At 40.0% G+C, this 25750-nt stretch overlaps 1 protein-coding gene across 5 annotated transcripts in view; it reads right to left on the bottom strand.

Annotated features, from left to right (window-relative positions):
* Nucleotides 1-25750, bottom strand: part of DLC1 (DLC1 Rho GTPase activating protein) — a gene marked incomplete at both ends in the record, with an annotated part of 393015 nt that overhangs the window by 12610 nt on the left and 354655 nt on the right. For all 5 annotated transcript variants that reach the window (XM_080710066.1, XM_080710067.1, XM_080710069.1 and 2 more), the window contains 4 exons: nt 15-1441; nt 3077-3140; nt 10468-10549; nt 16454-16525. In XM_080710066.1, the coding sequence (XP_080566192.1) occupies nt 15-1441; nt 3077-3140; nt 10468-10549; nt 16454-16525 (1645 nt within the window). The remainder of the gene's footprint in view (nt 1-14; nt 1442-3076; nt 3141-10467; nt 10550-16453; nt 16526-25750) is intronic.

Raw genomic sequence — 25750 nt, 5'->3', positions numbered from 1 at the left:
AGCAAAGCCCTTACCTATTGCACCTGGTCAGGGAAGCCCCCACCCCAGAGTCCCTTCTTTCTGGGATGTCTGAGGGCTCTTCCGGCTCATTCAGGGAGTTGCCTGTGCTGTCCAGGTCACTGGGCGTGGTTCGGTCATTGTCCACGTCCAGGTGTATCTGTTTTGGGGACGATGGGCAAGGAGAGACAGAGTCCAGGGCTGAGTCTGAGTCTCCTTCATCTGAAAACTTCTCTGACCACTGGTTGACTATCCGCTGCATCCCCTTCACATGGTAGAGGATATCATCGAGCTCGGGGAAGATGTCCTCGTTCTCCAGGTCAGCCAGGTCACCTGAGCTGGAATAGAGGATGGAGCCCGGCACGTTGTCATATATGCTTAGGCGGCTGCTCATGGAGCTGGAGGAATTTCGTCTCTTAAGTTCTTTAGAGTTGTCATTGCTGTTCTCCCTCCTGAGGCTGATATGGCCAGGGCCATGGAAGCTTCCGGTCCTCCAGTTTACGGAACTGCTATTCCCTGAGGGACAGAAACTGCCATTGGAGAGAGCCTTGGGGAAGGTGCCAGGCTTGTGATCTTCAGGGATGTAGAACACTGTGTCCTCTGGGTAACTCTCTCGGTTTTTAAAGTTCTGCTCCATGACGTTGTTGAACGTGGACTGGTTGAAAGGATCAAAACCCTCTAGATACATGCCCACCCGCTTGTTGCAGGCGCTGAGGCTCCGTGTCCTGGTGACAGGGCTGGGCGTGCTGACAGCACTGCTGGTTTCAGACTGGCTGCTGCTGCTGCTGGTCTGTGTGGAGTTGGACACGCTCCTCTTTCGTACCATGGGGACGTTGATGTGGTTGCCATTGAGGGCTGATATTTCCACGCAGTTCAGCTGCTTCAGCTTCTCCTCATCCATCCCCTCCTGCAGAATGGGCCCACTGATGATTAGCCCCAGCTTGGAGGGCGCTTTGTTCTTGCTATGGTGGGAACCCTTGAGCTTCAAGCTCTCCATCCGTTTCAGCAGGCTTCGTGTCTTGGACTTGGTGTTTTTCTCGTGGCCTTTCATGCTAAAGCTGAAGCTGGACAATTCCTTTGGAGAGGGCAGACTGCAAAAAGAGTCGTCATTGCCTATGAAGTGGCCAGAGGAGCAAACGCTGATGACAGAGTTAGTCCGGGGTGTTGCGGCATCCACACCCTGGGGCACGTGGGTGGGGACGCTACTGCAGGTGCTGCTGAGGCTGCGGAGAGAAGACACCTCCTGGCGCTCGCTGAGGTCTGTCAGCATGCTTTCTTGGCTCATTGCATTCTTCAAGTGGGACTCATCTGGGGAGCCAGGGACTGGATCTTGCTTTGGAGAAAAGACATCGAACTCTTCGAGCCGGGACCACCTCTTGCTATCCCTCTGGAAAGTCCATCTGCCGCTTATTGCACAAGGTTCATCTTCATCTGAATCCTCACTCTGCAAAGACACAATGCAGCCATTCATAAACTGGGACCACCAGACAGCAGGGGGCAGGACACTTGCTCGAGGCCCTGAGACTGCTCCAGAGCCACCCCAAGAGTGGATTCCCACTTCTTTCTCACTTGCTTTCTTTTTTCTTTAAAATAACAAAGACATATTTATAGAATTTAATAGGAGAAAGCCTGATCAAGTTTTTCCAGCTAAATAAGAGCTATTTTATGGCAAAGCTGGGTCTAGAGGCTATTCTGTAATTGCTCACAAAGGAAACCTCTGAGATCGGTGAAAATTCCAGGCATGCAAAATATTTTGAACTGGAGTCAGTGGCAGGAGGACTCCCTCGGGACTGCCTCCAGTTTTGCTGTCTGTTGATAGTATGTGTTTATATTCCCTTTTGCAATTAAGAAGGTAGTTTTCAAACAGTAAGAAGAGTGGTAACTTAAAGATCTAGGCACTCTAGCAAATTTCAAAATCTCCTACTGTAACTAACAGAGACCAAGCAGAGTGAGTCAGCACATCTCTTCAGTTTAATACCGTGCCACCTCTTACCTGTCTTTTTATACTTCTCCTCCCCCACCAGGGCTCAGGCCATGACTGTCCCGTGCAGTTTCAACCTCAGATCTGCTCCAGGCAATTTAACAAGGCTTCACAAATACCCAGGCCTGACAGCATGGGACATTCGTAAACACGAACATCTCTACTTATTATGCCAGATTTATGCATTGCATCTTGACCTTTCAGGTGGGTATCAAAGGCACAATTCAGTCTGATAGATACTTTTGCCCATATGTGAAAAATATACAAGTTTGACAGGCCAATGAATAGAAAGCAGCATTGAATGCTGACATGGCGACTCTTCTGCATAGCTCAGTGGGTACTGAGGTTCTAGTTCATTTGTTTAAGAGGTTTAACTCCCTCAAAGGCAACTTTCTGCAGGTCAAGCACTCTAGGATAATTAATATTTATATTCTGAACAGTCAAAAACATGTTCTTTGACTGAACTCATTGCTACTTATTCTAATTTGTGACACTCCCAGTAGTAAGGTCTCGTAAAAGGGCCTCACAACTCTAAGGCAGAAGAAAATACTATTCAATTCAGTTTTGTGCCGCCACTGACTGAAATGTGTGGGATTTCCTGCCCTCTCCACTCCCTCCCTAATTCCTTTCCTCCCTCCAAATCTCTTATTATTCTTCAATATCCTCCAAACTAGCCTTTGCTTTCATCTCAACAGCTTTGAAATGAAGTTCCTGTTATATCTGGGAAGACAGAAAGAGTTCTCAAAGAATTGTAAGCTTTATTTTCTCTAGGGAGCAATACAAAAATCCACTGGGATTCATTCCCATCCCTGTACTATAGCAGGCACTGAGTTCATGAGGAAAACAACTGATGATTCCTTCAGTTCTCAAACAGTAGATAAAACAACCTAGTGGCTGGTTGCAGTGTTTGGTTTTAACTATACAGATCTGTTAAATAGTCTTTGGTAAACCTGACTAGATTGTAACAATAACAAGAGTTGATTTTGGAATGAAAAAAATAAAGAGTTAGAAATAAAACCTATTGTAAAACAAGTAATTCAGTTTTTGGGTTGCCTTCTTGCTCCCCCTCCAACCCTATGACACAATTTATATACTTACTCTCTTTCGATGAGGACTAATTTCTAGCTTCATCACTGCACATTTGTTTAAAGTATTTAGACGCCTGTAGAGCAAAGAAATAACATTAGCAAAGAAAGGAAACCACTAAGGGGTAGGTAAATAGTTTTTCCAAACATCTGACATATTTGATGAGTTTATTTGAGCTCATTAATGTCTGTAACTCATATGAGTATTAGAATCTGTCTTTAAAAAGTGATTGTGTAAAAAGCCATATTTATTTGTGAAATTTATTGGTGCAATACGATACATATCGTTGTGAAATTCAAAGTAATACATTCACGTATGCACACAACGTCTCTTTCTGTGTTTTCCCCGATTCTACCCTGCCACCCCTCTAGCCTCGTTAAAATTTGAGTTTCATTTACAGAGATGAAATCTGGGTCTTTAATACTCGGGTTTTTTTCTAATTTCCTGTTCAGGAGAGAGTGCTGTTATGTATAGTGAAAACAATAGCATAAATAGATCATCTAAGAAAAGGTTTATAGATGATAATCTGATGGATCAAAATCCTCCTGAGCTAAAAACTAAGCAATTAGATCAGATTCATCTTTGGAAGAGAAATCATGTTACAACTTTGAATTCTTCACTTTTGCCAAACACTAATGTCAATTGAAAATTAGGGAAACAGGATTGGGGATGCAGTGCAGTGGTGGAGAATTTGCCTCACATATGTGAGGCCCTGGGTTCAAGGCCCAGCACCACCAAAAATCAACCAACCAAACAAACAAATCCCCCCAAAATGGAGGGATAATTTAGTCATTAAAATGAGATACTTAAAATACAAACTCAGAGGAAAATAAATAAAATAGCTGAAAAAGACATTCATTAAATATGTCTGATGAACTAGTCTGGGAAAGTGTGAATGACAGCCCTCCAGGCCTTGATTCTTTCTAACATTTCCATACGAACAAAGCTAAGTTTTCCTCAAATGAGCCTTCAATGTATCTGTTGCTGCCTCTTATGTTTCACAAATCTCCCCATTAGTTTTTCAGGTTTTCCTAAAATTGCAATTCTCGTGTTTTCTTGGGAAAAAGGCATTTAATTCACCCAAATTTGAAATGATCACAGTATCCTCTTCAAGGCTTTATCTTCCTAATCCTGTTCCTGCAACTTTGATACACCAGGATAGAATGTATTCCTGTCCGCCTGATAAGCCTGTCTTTGATTTCATAGATTATGTGGAAACCTGTTTATAGAATAAACACAGATAGTGCGGAATGCCTATGTTCAGAAAAATTTCCTCTGCTGATAGGGAGGAAAGAAAACAAATAACAGAGAAAAAAAATCTGCAGATTTTAAAAACAAGGGGATACAAGGTTCCTCTCTTAAGAACATTAATTACTTAAATGATTTATATCCACAGTGTTTTAGTTCTCAAGATTTAAAGAATCTGGAGTCATTACAGTTAGTCTTAGGTCTGGGTTTCATTCATCAAACCTGTGATTCACTATTTTCTTGACTTTATTTGAGCTTCAATGGTTGAGTGGCGTTTATAACCCAATTTACCGAGCATGGCAGGCTGTGGGGGAAGAGGGCTTTATTTAACAAACTCCAGATTTGAGTCAAACAAAAAATACCCAGGAGGCCAGTTTTATAAAGGTCAACTTCACCTTTTTATGTTGGTAGCACCAAACTATTGGAGTCCCAATCCTGAGGAGAAGAGTTACTCCCTGGGGGTTTCTGTAGTTTTCTTTTGTCCCCAGGACCTCCGGAGAATGCCTAGTGGTGAGACCCTGTTTACTTACGGAGAGACAGTGCTGACATTAAGCAGTTGTTCTAGCTAGAAAAGAAACTGAGCTCATCTAAGTGGAGGGTAGAATCACGGTTCTCAGAAGCTGGGAAGAGCTGTTCGCAGGGGACTGGAGAGAGGCTGATTTTATAGTATAAGAGGTAGAAGGAATAAGTTCCAGTGTTCTGTAGTGCAGCAGAGTGACTACAGTTAAGTTTTCGTGTATTTGTACATTTCTTTCTTTTCTTTTCTTTTTTTTTTTGTGGGTCTGGGGATGGAACCCAGGGGCATTTGACCTCCGAGCTACACCCCCTGCCCTATTTTTTACTCTTTATTTTAAAACAGGGTCTCACTAAGTTACAGACGGCTTCACTAAGTAGCCAAGGCTGTCTGCGAATGGTGATCCTCCGGTCTCAGCCTCCTGAATGCTGAGATTACAAACTTGCGCCACCACGCCTGGCTTGTTCATTTCAAAATAGCTAAATAGAAGGACACTGAGTCCTTACAAGAAATGATACAAAAAGTTTGAGGTAATGGATATGCTAATTACTGGGACTTGATAATATTTTATTATGATATATTAAAATGTCATAGTATACCACAAAAATATGTTCAGTTATTAGATTTCAAATGAAAATAGTTCTAATTAGATGAACTGGGGCTCAGTTTGGGTGAGGAGATACTCTGCTAAATATTTCATATATTTCGTCTCTACCTTTACGGTATCCTTATAGGGTGGTTACTATTTATTTATTTACTTATTTATTTATTTAGTGGTACTGAGGATTCAACCTGGGGCCTTTTACCTCTGAACTAAACTCTAGCCCTATTTTATTTTGAAACAAAGTCTCACTAGGGAGATGAGAGTCTCACTACTTACTGAGGCTGTGTTCAAACCCACCTTTCTCTTGTCTCAGCCTCCCAAGTACTGGGATTACAGGCATGCGCCACCATGCCCAGCTTCATCTTCTTTTTATAAATGAGGAAGCAGGGGCTTAAAGAACTCACGAATCTTGTCCTAGGCTACAGGATGAAAATACGGTGGCTCTGGTACTCAAAATATCTTCTGCACCCTTTCTTATTCATTCATTCATTCATTCATTCATTTTGCAATACTGAGGATGGAACCTCTGAGCTGGTAATTCTACCTCCGAGCTACACCCCCACCCCTATTTTTTATTTTTTGTTTTTGTGGTACTGAGGGTGGAACCCAGGGGTTTTTCAACCTCCGGGCTATACTCCCAGACCTATTTTATACTTTATTTGGAAACAGGGTCTCACTAGGTAGCTGAGGATCTCACTGAATTGCAAAGGGCCTCACTAAGTAGTAGCTGAGGCTGTCCACAAACCGCAATTCTCCTGTCTCAGCCTCCTAAATACTGGGATTACAAGCATGCGCCACCATGCCCAGTTCCTTCTGCACCCTTTCTAAAGAAAACATTAATTATCGTGATAAATAAGAGCAACTTATATCCTAAATAGATTTCTTCAAATGTGTCTGAAAAGCTGGTTTGAGAAAAGCCATCCAGAAGCCTTGGTCATTCCCACCCGCAAGGGCCCTCACAGGGCTCTCAGCAAGAATGTGTCAGTCTTATCTCCTGGGCAACTGTACCCTGCTCTGAAAAGGGAGTGGGCTATCAGAGGTTCAAGACCTTTGCTACAGCGCTGCAGGCACCATGATAAAAGCATAGCAGACAGGGATCTGGGCCTCAATGGATGTAAAATATAAAACAAAGAAAAGCAGAAAACAAGACAGAAAAAGGAAACAATTTTCCAAGTAGAATCTGATTAATGTTAACTGTTCCAATTATTTAGGATATTTTCTTGGAATCAGTAGAATGCTTTAAAAATTACCTGCTCCCAGTTTAAAAAAAAAAAAAAAACAGAAACAGTTACAAGGTTAAGATATAATGAGTATAAACCCTTAATAATTGTGGCCTTAACACTGGGGGTTAGATTATTCCTGAAGCTAGAGATCCTTAAACAAAAGCCAATCTCTTCAAGGAAACAAATATGTATATACCCGACAGTCTGAAGGTATGAATATTGGCTAATAATATAAGTCCAAAAAACCCATTAGTACCATAATCTCCACTACCAAACTTCATATTTTAGAAAGTATCATGATTCTCAAAAAAACCCATTATGTCTATCTTCTATCCTGTGTAGAAATGTTAAAATGGATCTGCTCCTCCGAGCTCTTTAGTCAAAGGATATTCTAAGAATATGAACCCCCCACCGCCGGTACTGGGGATTGACACGGGGGTTTCTATCTCTGAGCTGTACTCCCAGGACCATTTCATTTTGTTTTTAAACAGGCTTCACAGGGTTCCTGAAAGTCTCACTAGGTTGCTGAGGCTGGCCTGGAACCCATGATCCTCTTGCCTCAAACTCCCAAGTACTGGGATTACAAATGTGTGCCACTGCACCCAGCTTGAATATGAGGGTTTTTTTTTTTTTTTGTGGTACTTGGGGATGAAACCCAGGGGCTTTCTACCTCTGGGCACTCCCAGACCTATTTTATGTTTTATTTGGAAACAGGGTCTCAGCATGCTGCTGAGAGCCTCACTAAGTAGCTGAGGCTGGCTTCGAACCTGCGTGATCCTCCTGTCTCAGCCTCCCAAGTACTGGGATGAACATGAATATTTTTAACAGAGCAGAACACTAGTGTATTCATAGGATTATTGGTAACATCTATGCATAAAATATGGTTCAATACAGGGGAGGAGGAGTAGTGGAGTAGACGAATCAGGTAAGATTTCATAAACTTTCAAACTGAATTTCTGCAACTATAGTACCATATATATTTAAAATCTGCTCAAAATATTTCACCAAGAAAAAGAAAGATGGATGTCTATAAAAATTCTGCCAGTGGAGAAAAAAATTCACAAATCACAAGGTGAAATTCTAAACTACAGTTTGGTTTCATTATTTGTTGGCCCTGGAATTCCATAGGTTGAGAAAGTATTTGGAATAGGCAGTCTAACGCAGATGATGAATATCACATAATCAGTAAGACATGTATCCCCACCATGCTACCGATAATTCAGAACTTAGGATGTATTTCAGAGGAATGTGCTGGAAATCCAGTGTAGATGGTTCCCATTTCATTCTGTCTGGGCCTTGCAAAAGGGGAACCATTTCCATGCAGTCTATATATGTGACCATGTGAACAAGGGCATTCAGGCTTTTCATTACAAACAAGTTGTTGTTACTGTAAATTCTAAAGACTTTCTTTCTTTCTTTCCTTTATTATTATTATTATTATTATTATTATTATTATTATTTTTTTTTTTTTTGGTGGTACTGGGGATGGAACCCTTCTACCTCCGGGCTACACTCCCAGACCTATTTTATATTTTATTTGGAAACAGGGTCTCTTAAGCCAGCGAGGTTGGCTTTGAACACGCGATCCTCTTGTCTTCACCTCCCAGGTGAGGGGATTACAAGCGTGCGCCACCACGCCCGGCATGAAGAATTTCTTTATAAAAAAAAAAATCAAACCTCAAGCTTTTCTGCACATACTCTAATCTGGGGTTGCTAATTTAATTTTTAAAGCACTTAACATTCATCAGAGTATTGCCTGCACAGCTAACCTGCTCAGGAAAAATGTTAGTCTACCTGTAAATAAACTGAAGCCTAACCAGAGTATGTGGCAGAAAATAAGGTTCAGTTTCTTTTCTTTTTTGTGGCACTGAGGATTGAATCCAGAGGCACTGTACCTCACAGCTACACCCCCAGCCCTATTTTATTTTTACTTTGAATACCAGGGTCTCACTAGGTTAAGGAAAATCTCACTACTTAGCCGAGGCTGTCCTTGAACCTGCAATCCTCCAGTCTCAGCTTCCGGAGTGAGTACTGGGATTACAGGCCGGTACCACCCTGCCCGGCTTCTAGTTGCTTTCAGACTTTTCTTTTTATATAAGATCCAGGAGAACAGATTTATTCTTTTCTATGGGAGGTGGCTCCATCAGTGGTACTCAGACCCAGTGTAAATCACTAAGTGCAAAAAGTGTTCTTTTTTTCGAAGAAAGAAAATTAAATTTTGAACTGATATTCTAAAAAAAGTAATCCAGAATTTTTTTTTTTGAGTATTCAAGAATTTAACCATAACTCTTTGGGTTAAAATGTTGGAGATACTGGTATGTTTATGACCCACAAATTCCTAAGCAATCCTGCTGTTCAGAGGGCCCACTCCCTAAGTGGCTTAAAATGTGTGAAATGGATGATCTGACGCAATGCTTAAATATTTCCTAAGATGCATCTCACAAGTGACCTCATTCGTATGTGTTATCACCAGTGATGAATTGAAAATAAATTATTTCTGCTCCATAACTAAGCATGAAAACATGTTTAAAATGTCTGGAGTAGTTTATATTCCAGATGCAGACTTCTTACCCTCCAGACACTGCATTGGTGACATTTTTTCACACCAGATGGCATAGTTATGATATTATACACCCCAGTGTGGGGCTTGGAATTAGCTTTCTTTCAAAAATCACATATATATCCTGGCCACTTCTAACTAGTTACGTAATTGGTCTTGAAAAGTCCATCGGTGTTTCTGGTTAATTTAGCATTTTTTTCTTTCTTAAACCATGAAGACTAGTTTTTTCCACACACCATTCTAAACACTCTCTTTCTCCAAAACCACTAAGTTGGCTGCTTCATGTATTACGTATGAAGCCCAAAACAGCACTTCCTCAGGGCCACCACTGCACATTACCTACAAAGGGGAAAGAAATCCTGGATATCATTCCACCCTAATGATGTTTTTCCAAGTTAAAATACATACTGAAATTAAGGAAGAATTTATTTTAATTTTAACATCAAATCAGTATATGTGAATTTCATCTATGTATAATTTTTCCCCTCCCCGGAATTCAACATGAGGACTTTCAGGTTTTGAGAAAAGATGAATACCCTAAGATGAATAAAAATGTCAGGCAGGGCTTGAAAGGATTACCAGCATCCCCTCGTCACCGGGTTTTATTACTTCCACTTCACTAAAAACTACAGACTGCTCCTCGGGCTGAAGAACAGCCAGCACAGTGAACGAGGATTTGACAGTTTTACTCACATTTTCCATCAGTGTTCATTTACTACCTGTCTCTGTAGGCTAACGCCCACCCTGAGTACTTTACATCTGATTTAATCCTATGTTACTCTACCTGGGGCAGCCAGAGAGTCAGAGGAGCTTTTCTGGGATTCAAACATGGTCCTAACTTTACTATGCCGTACTATGCCCTCTCCCCAATTTGTTCCTCTAAATGTCCTATTTTCACTCAATTTTAACAGTAGTCTGACTCTACTGGAGTACCTGCGTGGGGCTGTGCAGTTAATTCTCTTTTTATAAAACCCTATTCCAAACTTCAAAACCACTGGGAATGTATCTGTTTCTTCAGTGATGTGGCTCCACAACACAGAATGGTTCCATCCGCGTACTTCTGAAGGCAGGGCGTTGCTACTTTAACGGCCCTATTACATAACAGCGTTTTACCTAATTTTAATAAAAAAGTCTATGATTCATAGCAGAGTAAACCATTATATCATTTGCCAATCAAGGACCTGACATAATGGGAACAAGAGCAAATTAAACCTTAGTGATGAGGACCAAAGTGCTCAAAAGGTTTCCATTTACCTGCATAGAGCCTCAATGGCATCTCTGTCCAAAAAGTCATGCTCTCTCTTCACTGAGATAATATCAATGGGGAAGAGGAGATCTGTAAGAAAAAAAAGTGAAAACATTTATTGAGCTAGGTTCTTACCAAACTAGCCCAGTTCAGAAAAAAAAAAAAAAAAAAAAAAAGGACTCCCAAAGCCATGTGCTCAGGATTTCTTGTGTGCTAAACACCTCATCCCCTATTGAGTTATTTGGAGAATAAAGCAGTTTAAGATAATCTAGTACTCATGTCTTAAAAGAGCTCTCAAGAGGCTTGGAAGCTCAAATATTGCTTCTTGTTGAAGAGAAGTGGTTCAAATCCCCACACTACCTACAACCAAACCAGCAGGTAATAGATCTCTGCTATTAATTGTGAGTTAAGGCAGAATAAATCCAATAAGGATTCTTCTTTTTAAAGTGTGTGTGTAGGGGGACACACGCGTGTGTTTAAACATATGTCTTTGATCACATGTATCAGGGTGGGGGTGTTGGAGAAAAACTGGGCCAAGAAAAGATCTAGAGAACCATGCAAAGTGGTGGTCAGTGGACTAAGCCTTTTGCATAACATCAAGGACTAAGGAGATTTGAAGAATTCAATATGGTTGCTTGGGAATTTATACAACTCCCTCTAAAACAAAGGGTATGCTATAAAGACTGCAGAACAATAGAATCTCAAATCCCTTAATCGGTAGAAGAGTTCAGATCTCCCAGAACAATGAAGAAGTTGTGCCAGACCGAAAAGCAGAAAGTACGTTTCCTATTCTGTGCTGCCTAGGCAGATTCTTTGTAGGGAGAGTTTAATAGTGCTTATAAGAGCAGTGGAAAGGGGGGCAGAAAGAGGATGGTTAATGGGTATAGTGGTGTAGGTGGAGGAATAATTTCTAATACTCTATATAGCACACTAGGATAACTATGGGTAACCACAATAAATTGTATTTCTAAATGTATTTAATACAATTAATTTGTATTTTTCAATTAATTGTATTTTATATTTGACTAGTAGAGGAAATTTTGAATGTTCCCAACAGAAAGAAATAATACACATCTGGGGAGACAGATATGCCAGTTACCCTTTCTTATCCCTACCCATTACATACATGTACCAAAATAGAACACTGTGCCCCATTGTTAGATGCAACCACTATGTGTCAGTTAAAAGTTAAAAAAAAAACTTTAAAAATATGTTTTTTTGGGTTCCAGGTTTCAAAATGAAAATCCCTAAAACTAAAAAAAACAACAAGCCAGGCATGGTGGCGTACACTTGTAACCCCAGTGCTTGGGAGGCTGAGACAGGATGATCATTCAGGTTTGAAGCCAGCCTCAGCTACTTAGTGAAGCTCTCAGCAACTTAGTGAGACCCTATCTCCAAATAAAATATAAAAGAGGTCTAGAAGTGTAACCCGGAGGTAGAAAACCCCTAGGTTCCATCCCCAGTACCATATACACACAAACAAAAACAAACAAACAACAAACCCCCCCAAAACTCTCTTTTTATAAGAAATGGCCACTAGATAAAGGCAAGCCATCACCTCTCTGGAGTTCAGTTACCAAGGTAAATAATTGCCTTTTTCAGACAACACATATATAGCACCACCAGTCTGTGTAGCTCTGTGGAAATAGGCAAAAATGTTATCCCAACAAAACCACCACCATCTGGAAAATTCCCTTTGGTTTTCAAAATGGCTAATACTAGACACCAGATTAGACTTGGTCATCAGTCTGGAAGCTGTGGGTCACCAGCAATGTTTTAGTTCTTGATTGAGTAGAGAATGTATGATTTCATTAGTTTCTATTAAGATCACTGGTTTTATAAAATGGTATGGAACTTCTTATTCCTAGTCATCCATTTTCTAGGGATAATGCTCAAAGTACCTTTAAAAATAATGTTGAAAACTACTATCACAAGTGTTAATTTATAGTCTAATTCTTTTTTCTGAAGGTCAGAGTTGGATTACTGATATTAAAAAGTTCCCATGCTGGTTAAGTGCATGTGAGAAAGCCACCATGTTATTTTAGTAATTTCTAATTTAGTGTACCCAGAACTGTGTTTTAGTTTACTTTTCTGATCCAAATTAACTATAATTCTGTTTTTTTTTTTAAACCGGTAGTGACTAAATGTGGAGTGTAAGAATAAAATCAATCATTTTCTCTTATTTACCTAAGACTTTTCTGAAAGAACTGGCTTCTAAAAGATTATAGTTTACTGATGTGTAGAAGTTTTCTGTACCCAACTCTGGTTTGGGTTTAAAGGCAGGAAGTATAAATTGCCAAGTACTAAAATAAAGCTAAACAGGAAGGTGAGGAATGTGTGGGTTGGTACTGGTGTGGATGCACTCAGCCTGAACACAGTGGCAGGATGCAGGCGGGAAATGACAGCTCAGAACAATGTACGGCATACCTCACAAGTAAGCCGAGGCTTCAAACGCCTAGGAATGTGAAAGGGCCCCCAAATGTCACTCCTGAAAATATAGTCTGCACTTCAGAATTGTGAAAGAAGAGACTGAAATTGAATATCAGAAGATAGTCATAGCCCGGCGTGGTGGCCCACACGCTTGTAATCCCCGCGCTTGGGAGGCGGAGACAGGAGGATCGCGTAGGTTTGAAGCCAGCCGTGCTGGCTTAAGACACCCTGTTTCCAAATAAAAAAGTATAAAAATACATCTGAGAGTGTAACCTGGAGGTAAAAGGGTTTCCAGGAACCCCAGTACCACCAAAAAAGAAGAAGAAGAAGAAGAAGAAGAAGAAGAAGAAGAAGAAGAAGAAGAAGAAGAAGAAGAAGAAGAAGAAGAAGAAGAAGAAGAGGAGAAGGAGGAGGAGGAGGAGGAGGAGGAGGAGGAGGAGGAGGAGGAGGAGGAGGAGGAGGAGGGTCACAAGAAGATATCATCTGGCAGCAAATCAACACCAAAAATGGATATAATTCAAGAAAATTTAATTTTTAAACAGAACAAAAAGATGGCCATTGCAAGTGGCATGATCTTTTCCTGTCTCCACAAGAACTGTGAATTTAAAATCTAGCTGAATGCTATTCCTCAACCCACCTCCAAATCCCTTTACCAGGCCAAAAATTCTCTCTAAAGTAAAGCTTAGCAATTCCTCCTCCATTTAAATAAGCTGGGATGTGTATAAGCTGGGATGTGGTGGCTATTAATACACTATTAATACTAGTACTTGGAAGGCTGAGACAGGAAGATCACAGGTTTAAGGCCAGCCTCAGCAACTCAGCAAGATCCTCAAAACCTTAGCAAGATCCTCAACAGCTTTAGCAAGACCCTGTTTCAAAATAAAAATAGAAAAAGGAATGGGGGTGTAACCCAGAGGTAGAATGCCCCTGGGTTCAATCCCTAGTACCAAAAATAAATTTTAAAAATGATATTAATCAAACAACTTTAAAAGAGAAGAAAAACTGAAATACTCTCTGAAATGGAAGAGCAAGATATTTTAGAATCTAACAATTAATTCACAATACATATAATGATATCATATAGTCAATCTGAGCTATTGACCCAACTTTGAAAATTAATCCATAAAACAATTCATTAGTTCACACATGCAATTATTTTATATCACTACCAGAAAGAGTAGAATAAAACTTCCATTCAAATGAACACTTACTCATCTGGTCATACAGAGCTCATGCCATCCATTCAAGTACTCAGAGTCTCAGAGGATGAGCCAGACTTGAATGTTCTTTGCCACCTGCCTTCTAGCCTCGGCATCCCAGTGGTCCCCCAGGGCAGAAATGAGAAGACAGTATGGGAAAAAAAAAAAAAAATCGAGCCCAGATACAGATGTTCTTTTTTAAAAAGTTTCATTTTCCTTAATTAAAAAATTGGTGCCACACTCACAAAAATCTTGCTCCAAAGACAACTAAAAAAGCAAAAACAATAACAAACCAAGGGAAAAGCATCTATGACTCAAAACCAGCAAAGGATGAGAATATAGAAGGAAGAGCCCTTACAAATCATTTTAAAAAGCACAACGAACCTAGGAGAACAAAGAGCCTGACACATTTAGCAGAAGACCAGAAGGGCAAATGACAGTAAGATGCACTTATTTTAATTAATTAGGAAAATCGAAGCAAAAATCTACATGATATCATGTTATGTCTATTTGATTGGCAAAAATGAAAGTCTGACAATATCAAGTATTGAGTGCATGCACAGTTGTTGTTTGTTTTTTAAATGAGAATGAACACAGGGGCATTCTATCCTGAGCTACATCCCTAGCTTTTTATATATTTTTTATTTTGAAACAGGGGCTTATTAAGTTTCTGAGGTTGGTCTTTAACCTGCAATTCTCCTGTCTCAGCCTCCCAAGTGCTGGTATTATAGGCATGTGCCACTGCACCTGGTTCAGGATCTTTGTATATAATTTGTAGGAGTGAAAAATAGGTACAATTTAGAGAAATATGTATTATGCACATTCTTTATTGCTTAGCAACTCTAATCCTAGGTATAAACACAAGATAAATTATTATTCATGTACTACAATAGGAAGGTACAACAGTGCAGTTAGCCAGGCATGGTGCTGGACACTTGCAATCCCAGCATTTGGGAGACTGAGACCGGAGGATCGCGGTTCATGGATAGCCTCAGCTACTTAGTGAGGCCCTCTGCAATTCAATGAGACCCTGTTTCAAAATAAAGAATAAAAAATAGGGTAGGGGGTGTAGCTCAGAGGTAGAATCCCCCTGGGTTTCATCCCCAGTTCTGAAAAAAAAATAGGGCCTGGGGGTCTAGTTCAGAGGGAGAATACTCCTGGGTTCTATCCCCAGTACTGAAAAAAACAAAAACAAAACAGTGCAGTTTATAAAAGTAAGCCAGGAGTGGCGGTACACATAATCCACATACTTGGGAGGCTGAGACAGGAAGATCTGGCCAACCTCAGCTACTCAGTGAGGCCTTCTGCAACTTAGTGAGACTCTGTTTCAAAATAAAGAATAAAAAAATAGGGCTAAGGGTATAGCTCAGAGGTAGAATGCCCCTGGGTATAATCCCCAGTACTGCAATAAATAAAATAAAATAAAATAAAATAAAATAAAATAAAAGCAAGACAACTAGCTGAACGTGGTGACACATGAGACAAGAGGATCACAGGTCTGAGGCCATCCTCAGCAACTTAGGTCTTCTGCATCTTAGTGAGACCCTGTTTTTTTTTTTTTTTTTTTTAAAAAATAGGGCTAGTGGGGTAAGTTAGATGTAGAACGCCCCTGGGTTTAATCCCTAGTATTCTCTTCTACCAAAGCAGCAAAATGAAAATGCCCACCAATCAAAACGTGGACAGGAATAAACTGTGCAGTTGGTCCACATGACAGAGTATCATACAGAAGTAAAAAAGAGTTTAGAAAAATCTTAATACAATATTAAAGAGAAAATGAAACCTTACAAAGATTCTGTACAGCATAAATGCCTTCTTGATGAGGGTAAAAATATGTTTATAAGATATAGTTTTTTGCCGGGCGTGGTGGCACACGCTTGTAATCCCAGCATTCGGGAGGCTGAGACTGGAGGACCACGGTTTGCGGACAGCCTCAGCTACTTAGTGAGGCCCTCTGCAACTCAGTGAGAACCAGTTTCAAAATGAAGAATAAAAAATAGGGCCGGGGGTGTAGCTTGGAGGTTGAATGCCCCTGGTTTTCATTCCCAGACCCGAAAAAAAAATCTTTTTAAGGAATACAGTAAAACCATTATAAAAGGAATGCAAGAACGCGATAACCAGGGGTTTCGGTGCACTGGTATTCCTGGCAGAGGGGCAGAATGGAAGGGCAGGTGGTGTATTATTATCAAGGTCCTAGGTTTTGTTTTGAGCAGTGGTGGTCTGTGGTGCTTGCTACAATATTTTAAAAAATAAAATAGTTTACAAAGTAATGAAATGCCTGGAAACAAGTCATAGTTGGTCAATAATAACCATGAACCAAATATGATGATCGTGCCAACTTAAAAAGCAAAATGCCATCCTGCCTCACCTTCATAAAGCTGGGCATACTGGGGAAAACCAGTTGCCCGCAGCCAGTCACAAGCTTCCTTGGCTTCGATTTCTAGAACAGAACAGAAGACAGAATTGTTAGCCAGGTATAAAATCTCAACACGCTTCTGTTTTCTTAATAAGCTGATTTTATTATACAAGCAAAATATGACTTCTATAGAAAATATGGGTATTCATAAAATATGGTAGGTTCATTTCATTCAAATGGTTTACATTTATGCTTCTTCCTTTTAAGGCAAATACAAAAGTGGGGTCCCAGCAGTAAGGTACTCAGGCTGTTCTTCAAGGGCTCAGATTACAAATGATTATAAAAACAGGGCCTAATGGTAGAGCTGAAGATGGGTTCAAGAAATAATTTTAAGCCCACTGGCCTAAGTTGGTTTATTTTTTCACTTTAACAAAAGTCCACCAACACTTAAAATATCCTAGAGTAGAACTTAACTGGGCACAGTGACAGATCTGGTGACACCCAAGGGCTGGGTGTTTTAAAAGCCCCAGATGGGCGTGAAGTGCATTCAGGTGCAGAGGTACTAATCAGTAGGAGAAAGGCCCAGGCTGTTTTCCAACATGGAGTGCACCAAGTCAATAAATTCCACCAGCGTTGGCAGGCTGAAATGCCTAATGAAGTTCCTCCTCTTCTGTGGTTTCACATCTTGTAGATAGTATTGATAAACAGAAAGGCCACGAGCAACTGACATACTATGTTACAATTTACTCCCGCACACATTTACAATCCTGTTACAACCCATTCTCACAGGAGGTCTTGGGCACATTAATTAGTTTCTGGGTTTGCAGAAAGAATATTTCTTTCACCTCCTCTCCCCACCTTCTTCATGTCATTAGAGTACTTAGTTATGTAAGGCTATTTACTCCTTTATAGAGGTCACAGGGTTGCCTCATTTACTCCAGATTTAAATCTTCATTAAGCATCTCTCTTCAGAGCCAGATGTGAGGTAGATAGTCAATATTAAAAGAAGTCTACACATCTTACTTTTTGTCTAGCAATTTTATGGTTTCAAAGCATTTTTCACCTATTATTTCATGAGTTCCTGTGCCTTTCAAGAAAGGTAATTAAGAACACTCAACTCATGAAAGGAAGCAAAAATGTCTTTACTGAGCATACCAGAGAAAAACAACCCCTGATTTTCCAAGCTAGTTAATACCCGGACTAAGAACAATTATGGCACTAGAGTGGAAATAAATGGTGTGGCATCATGAGTCTTTTCAGTGTAGAGATGAAAGTACTATTACTAAACATAAGACTTGGGACTGAATTAGGGCTGAAGGATGGAAGGATCTTAACCTGGAAGGACATCAATATCTGTACTGAATAAAAGCTGATACAGAATGGTCCCAGGTACGTTATCTGAGCTGAACATTTTTTAAATTTTCTCCATAAGGAGGTTTTAAATGAAATTACAAAATAAACACTCCTTTTTGTGTGTGTGGTACTGGGGGGTGGAACCCAGAGGCTTTCTACCTCCAGGCTATACTCCCAGCCCTATTTTTTATATTTTACTTGGAAACAGGGTCTCGTTAAGTTGCTGAGAGCCTCATTAAGTAGCTGAGGCTGGCTTTGAACCTGTGCGATCCTCCTGTCTCAGCCTCCCCAAGCTCAGGGATTACAAGCCTGCGTCACCACGCCCGGCCCCAAATAAACACTTTCTAAATAAACTATATTGCCAGAAAAACACAAGTTCAACATTTTATTCTAAAAGATGAGAAAATTACTTTTCCCCTATCTCTATGTCCTCCCCTCCTCCCAACCAGATAGCTTTGGAAAGAAAAGGGAAAAAAAAAAGGCTGTTTGTGTAAAGATATTTTAAATAACTTCTTGCTGCTGGCTCCTTAGAGGTTATTTCCATTGAACAGATTGTTAAACACTGAACAACAAATTATTAAAAAGCAAATGTGCTTGATTTCTTAATATGTTATTTAACAATTGGCAAGTAAGCAGAAATTCTGAATATCTACCCATCTTGGACAACATTCAGATACAATTACACACCAATTAGCCAGTCAATTCTGCTACTTATTTGGGACATGTTTCTGACTCTTATTAAAATGGCTTCATGTTAAGAGGCATGAATGATGTTAGGTATTTTTCTAAAAAAAATTTACTTCCATTTGTATAATACAACACAAATTACAAAGTTACCACCAAGAAAATGAAATGTTCTCACATCACCAAAATTTGATTTACTTTCAACAGTTACTCTTATGGCCACTTAGTGAGAAAGAACTGGTGTAAAAAGTGAAAGGTCTGCTTCTTTAGTAGATAACTGAAAGTGTATATACAATGGTTAAAAAGCATTTTCAAAGACAGGGAGATCTGGTAAAGTCATCCTTCCTTTACCTTATTCTAAAACAAATCCGAATGTCTTTCCCTGAGGAAGAAACAATGGGAAGCAGACAAACCAATGACTATTTTACATTAAAAACGTGCACCTACTGAAAACTAGGATGCATAACAAAGGAGAAGTTAAGTCACTGTTGCAACAGAAATTAAAATGAGAAAACTGCGAACCATTGGTTCTTAGCTATTTTAGAAAATGGGGTATCTGTAACGATCAATCCAGTCCTTTTTTTTTTTTTTTTTTTTTTTTTTGGTGGTACTGGGGTTCCTGGAAGCCCTTCTATCTCCGGGCTACACTCCCAGACCTATTTTTACATTTTTATTTGGAAACAGGGTCTCCTAAACCAGCGCGCGTGGCTGGCTTCGAACCTGCGCGATCCTCCTGTCTCTGCCTCCCAAGCGCGGGGATTACAAGCGTGCGCCACCACGCCCGGCCAATCCAGTCCTTTTTAATTAATAGGTCAAGAGAAAGTACTAACACTCAAATATAAATACTAATTAAAAAAAAATCCATATTCCTCCTGTCCATTAGCTAAAGTAACGGAGTGCTTATCAATCCCCTTCACTGGCTTGAAAAGCCCTCCCACCTGTTCAAGGTCAAATTTGACCCATCCCAAGGTCCAACACAAGTGTTCCCACCTTCATGCTGTCTTCATATATACTGATAGCATCAATTTTTTTTTAATCTAACTTCATTGAGGACATAATATGTGCACAGCACTGTCTGAGCACTGAATGAATTTTAGTTCATATACTCCTCAAATCGATCCCTATGTGGAGTACTCATATCACCGATAAAAAGATGCTAAACAACAGGCCGAGAAATAACCATCTCTCCTTTCAAAAGAGCTTTTTAAACTTAAGTGAGAGAGGAAAGACTTACAGAAATCCAAGTTCCTTTCTGAAAGACAGGTTCTTCATTAAAAAATACGCAGCAATGCATGTCTAAAATCCTAAAGAAAACCATACGCATATGGCTTGTCACCTTCCCCTCTTCCCCAGGCTCATTTTGGAGAATTCTAAGAGGCTTTAGGGTATGATTTTTCCTTGAATTTATGTGGGTGGTGGTATGAAAGTTATGATAGGTTTTTAAAAAAAAACATTCCCCATTGGGCAAAAATGCCACTAGAAACTAAAAATCGAATGGAAATACAATGAAACTTTTATACCTAGGTTTTCTGTAAGCAAGCAACAGACATGTGTTAAGGAGGAAACAGGAAATTTTTATTGGAAACAGCTTTAATCATTGCTCCTTTCTCAAAGCAGTTTTGCACCTTAGATGAATAAGGCCTGGGAGACCCTTTGGGGCACGGCTGGGAATCATTAAGCCATATTTGCACATTTCCAGGCTTGATGGGATGCCCCCTATCTTCCCATTACCCCTCAACAGTAAGTTAGCAGTTGCTGTCTGAGGGACCTCCGGCATCCCTCGCCGTGGTGGGTTGATTTGAGTCAGCTGAATATAGCAATGGAGTCTAAGCAAGACGGGTGGTGGTGGTGGTGGTACTTCCATCTTCAGCCCATTCTACCTTTGAAGTGGGAACTCTCAGTTTTCTTTCTTCATATAGGCCAAGATCAGGACTCTTGCAAATGCTATGCTGCATTTGTTTCTTAAATGTAATTCTAGAGAATTCGAGGAATGCTACAAACTTCAGGGGTTTCCCCCATTCCTTGGATTTCCTGAACTATCACTGACTTGTAGGCAAAGGTGCAGGGAAAAGGCTGACCCCTTCATCATTACCAAGTGCCACCTCAGCTGTTGAGTCGGCAGGCGGGGCTTTCTGATCCAAAGAGTCATTTCCTGCTCCTGGATAGCACTGATTCCTTCAAAGAAGGAAGATTCTGCTCATATTTTCTCTAAGTTTGCAAGGCCGTTGTTCAGGTGGATGTGGTGGTATTAAGAAATGAATATTTACTTGAAGGGCGGGCCAAGAGAGGCAAAGCAGGGCCTGGAAGCCCTGTAGTAAGGCGAGGAAAGTCTCTACCTCTGTATTGCCTTAGGGCCTTTCTAAAAAGGAAGGCTTCCCGGGTGTTTTGGTTTACTTGGTGGAGGAAAAACCTAGACCTGGAATTTTATCAAAGCTTTCTAAATAAGGTCAAGTGTAGGCAGGATTGAGAACCCCAAAGCCAGACAACCATACGGCATATTCCTTGATCCTGGAATCTTTCTTCTCTGGCTTATCCTAATCATCAGGTCCCTGAATTGTACCCTCTGATAAACCTCACTCCTTCCCACACACAACAAATCTGGCCTGGTGCAAAGGGATCCCAGAACTACTGGTCTGCTTTTTATGAAATTCCTACTTTATTGGGTCATTCCTCTGCTTACAACACTTCGTGACTTTCTAACACTTTTTATATAGATTCCAAACCCCTCAGCAAAGCCCCACAGCCTTCAAATTTGGCCTCTGCCATATGTCCAGCTCTGGGAATGCAGACCTTCAAATATAAGCTCAGACTTCCAAGAAGCCTTCAGCTCGCAGCCCTCAAGGGCTATATTCTCTTCTTTTCCTCCAACAAATCCCCCTTACTTCACCTCACCAACTTCCTACTTCCTAATTCACTGTACATCATGAGACTACTTCTTGCACACTGGAACCACTCAATGTCTGAAGAACAAAAACAAAAGACCATTAATGTCTTTTCTTCAAAGTCAGACTTTGACCTGAATCGCGTTTTCTTTGTAATTGTAAAAATATATGTTCAATTCAACTACCAAAAATGTAATCAGCCAGGGTGGTGGCGCATGCTTGTAATCCCTGCACTTGGGAGGCTGAGACAGGAGGAATATGCAGGTTTGAAGCCAGCCTCAGCTACTTAGTGAGGCTCTCAGCAATTTAGTGAGACCCTGTTTCCAAATAAAATAGAAAATAGGCCTAAGAGTATAGCCCGGAGGTAGAAAGCCTCTGGTTTCCACACCCCCCCCCAGTACCACAAAAACAAACAAAACAAAACTAAACAACAACAAAAACCCTGGTAATCAGGAGTTATCTATGCAGAATAAATTCTTAGTAGAGTTAAGTTGATGGCATACTTAATATTTATTAAATGCTAATATTGTCTAATCACAAAGATTTTGACAGCACTAGTAGCATTCCTATCCACAGGTGCCTAAAAAATTCCAAACATTTCCTGGCACTTATTTTGAAGATTTAAAAATGTTAGGAAGCTTTCTGGGAGACTAGTGAACCACACATTCAGAATTTCAGGCTGTGTGGCCTAACAGTGGCTGACCCAAATCTACTGTGAGGTATATTCTAGTTGAGTCATGCATTTAAAGTGAAGGAAATCAGGCATCATTCTTCTCTTCTCTCAACATATATTTATTTTAATGTGGTATTGGGGATGGAACCCCCGGTAGAATCACAGGCATCCTACTTCCAAGCTACACCCCTAGCCCTATTTTTTAATCTTTTTTATTTTTTGAAACAGGGTCTCACTGAGGTGCAAAGGGGCCTTGCTAAGCAGCTGAGGTTGCCCGCGAACCATGATCCTCCAGTCTCTGCCTCCCGAATACTGGGATTACAAGTGTGCACCACCATGCCTGGCTCCTTTTGATATTTATTTACTGAACTAGGTCGGCTGCCAGCTGCATTCCTGGACAATCTAAGACCCAAGTTCCTGCCTTGAAGCAGGAAGCCAAGTGGAAAGGCAATTCACAGTTGAGCACAGGGTTTTGGATGGCCCTCTATCCCCTACTTAGTTTCCTAAGGGCCATTCTAAGGTCCACATGCTAGTTAAGTTCCTTGTGACCCAGTATAGGCGGTCCCAAAGAGCACCCACTTCATTGGTGAAAGCCCAAATTCCAATAGTCCACAGGTCCTGCTCCACGCTACATCTCATCACCACCTGCCACCCTCCCGCCTGACCCCCTCACTACACTGGACGCTTCCCACCCTCTATGCCCCTTACTTCCTTTATTTTCTCTTCTTCTACATGTTTATATTTACTTTCTGTCTTCCTCTTTGTAAGTTCCACAAAGGAAAGTTTCTTTACCCGTTTTATTCTCAGACATCTTCCAACCACCTATATACCAGCTTCTAGCAGAATAGTTGCTCAATAAATAGATAGTAGGTGAAAAAAAATTAACCATTGATCTGGTTCTCAATAACCATTGATTCTAGTTAAGTGGTCTTTATTTTTTCTGGTCAAGATCCACAATAAGAAATACATTTTATAGTACAACCTGGCACACACATATATGTGTATATAAGTACAGATTCAGGTATATATACAAACATGTATGTAAATTTATGTAAAACTATAAGAAGTTAAAAAAACACAATTGATGCAATCTGACATTTTTCTAGTCTAAATTTAAAAATGTTTTCTTACTCAAGGAACCAGTTTGAAATGTACTATTCTCAAGCATAACTTTTTCTAGGAAAGAAAAAGTAAACTAAGAACTTCTGTATAGGGTATGGGATGTGACATAGGGTCACGTCTAAATTCAGAGGTGGGAAAAGTTGATTCTTCCTGCTGGTGGATAAGGGTACTGCTTGACCAGTTTGCATCCCACCTTTATTTAAGCAAGGTCAATGATCTCTTAAGTAAGACTGGACTGTAGAAGAGGAAATCCTGGTAAAGTAGATCACAAAGTCAAGTAGAGACCTGGAGAAGCACAAGTGTCTATGAAGGAATTGTGGGTATCCCAAACTTCTGATAATCCACCACAGAAGGGGACAAAATATTACTTATAACAGGTCAGGAAATATTACTTATAATAGATCCCACGAAGAATCCATTCTGTAGTCAGGTTGCCTCAAGAAAATATTTCTCTGGACCAGTTTCTTCATCTTTGTATCATGGCATTGTCAAAGGCTTTGTATATTCCCTAAGCTTCTGACTCTGATACTCGCCTTACATCTATTTCCCCTTCTCACTTCTTCCATCAAAGTATGGAATCACTAGAAACTACTCTGAATGTTCCTCAATTCTGTAAGCTTATTAAAGTGTTTATACCTAAAATTTCAGACTTACTTCTTAAAGGATCGATTTCTTGATTTGTTTCATTATAGAGAACACAAAACCACAAGTGTTTACGTGTGTGTGTGTGTGTGTGTAGCCCTCAAACTAAACTTAATCTCCATAGGAAAAGACTTCAGGGCACAGAAGATTCTCAAGAGTTTTATTCTGCTTATAAATCTTTCCTATTCACAGTTCAGTTAGAGCAGAATGTGGGCTTCCAGAGAGCACTGACCTGGGTGGGTCCTGAAGCTTTGCATCATTTCTCTATAAATGAAGATACTGGTCTAGAGTCTGGGAAATTTTCCTAAGCTCCAGCTCCAACCATATCTCATTCCAGGTTAGAGCACTTCTCACCTATCAATAGTGCCCTCACTTTTGCATCACTCCACAGTTTCTCAGTATTATTAAGAAAGAGAAGTTTGGAGGAATTTGCTAACTTTTTTTTCTTCTTTTCTCTCTCCTGCTTGAGGTTTGGAGGCACATATGCTGCTTTCTAATAAAGAACATTCCTAGAAATAAAGAGTGGGAAAAAAAAAGACCCATTTTCCCCTCTGTATGTGATGACAACTTAATAAACGGTTTAGCTTTGAAAGAAGGAAAACTCTGGAGACACTCTGCAAGCCTTTACCTGGCATTAAGTACTCGACGTGACACTTCAGCCATGCAGAAATTAAATCAATTGAAATTGCCTATGGGGATCACTTAACACAGGCATTTGCAAAGCACTGTTTTGCCACAGGAACCCGGAAAAGGCCAAGTGGCTCACATCAAAACCCATGGCCTCCTCTCACACAGGCAGCGGGACTGGATTCAGGTGGGCCTGGAAGCGACATGGCTTTGTCAGACTCTAGCCTCCTTGTGCTCATCTTGTTCCAGGAACAGAAAATATCTCCCAACCAAAAATGGGCACCTATTTCCCAGCACAAAGAGGTCAAAGTGAAATGAAAATAAACAAGTAAGGAAATGGATACCATCTCATCCTATCTTTCTACTTCATTTCCGTTTAGGGCAGGATAAAAATAAATTTTTGCATTCCCCATGTGTGTGCCTATTTAGTCCACACACATATGGTCATTTCTAATATTTGATGTCAAATATTCATACATTTCAAATTGCACTTAAAAATGGTTTGAGATACTTGAAATAGCTCCTATAACACTAAGCCCTTTAAAGGTGATAACTGCATAGCTGAAGACAACTGAAGATAGAAAATTAACTAAGCAACATACTTTTAAGGACCCCTATTTTTCTAAGCCTCATTTGTTGTAAAATGAAGATATTTTAAAATTACATAATCTATTTCCTTTTAAAACATATTACTCAAGGCAAAATACCTTACAAATCGTGTCTCCATGATGAAAGACTGATATATATCAGTGTTCTTTTTTTTACATCTCTTAGCAAAGCTTATTCTACCAAGGTAGATTACCCATCTTTAGCTTTTGCCTAAACGCTTCTGTGCTATGGCAGAAGGAAAATAATATACTGTACAAATTGTAGTGCTTCAAAAACCTTACATGTAAAAAGGGGGATAGCTAGAAATCTTAAACAAAAATTTAAAAAATTGTGTTCCTCCTATTTTACTTCCTTCTGATGAAAGAAAAAAAATTAAGAAATAAATGTAATCACAAATTGCTTTACCAAAATTCAATGAAAATAAAAACATGAAAGAAGCTACCTTCAGCGTTCCCTATGTGTAGCCTCAGAAATAGCATTCAGTTTGACATACTCAACTGTTTTGTTTTGTTCTGTTGTTGCTGGGGATGGAATCCAAGGGCTGAGGTACACTAGGCTCTACCATGGAGCTATATCCCCAACCCCTGACATGCTCAGTTTTGTGCCAAAAAGTATAAGAATATATGACTGCCTGTTTTCTAGATGAATTAAGAAATTTTTCTTTAAAACTGCTTGGGATGCCCAGCCTTCCACAAATAACTAAGATCTAAAAGGTCA

The sequence above is a fragment of the Muscardinus avellanarius genome (genome assembly GCF_963383645.1).
Source record: "Muscardinus avellanarius genome assembly, chromosome: 14".
NCBI lineage: Eukaryota > Metazoa > Chordata > Mammalia > Rodentia > Gliridae > Muscardinus > Muscardinus avellanarius.
This window is presented reverse-complemented; position numbering and strand designations above follow the sequence as displayed.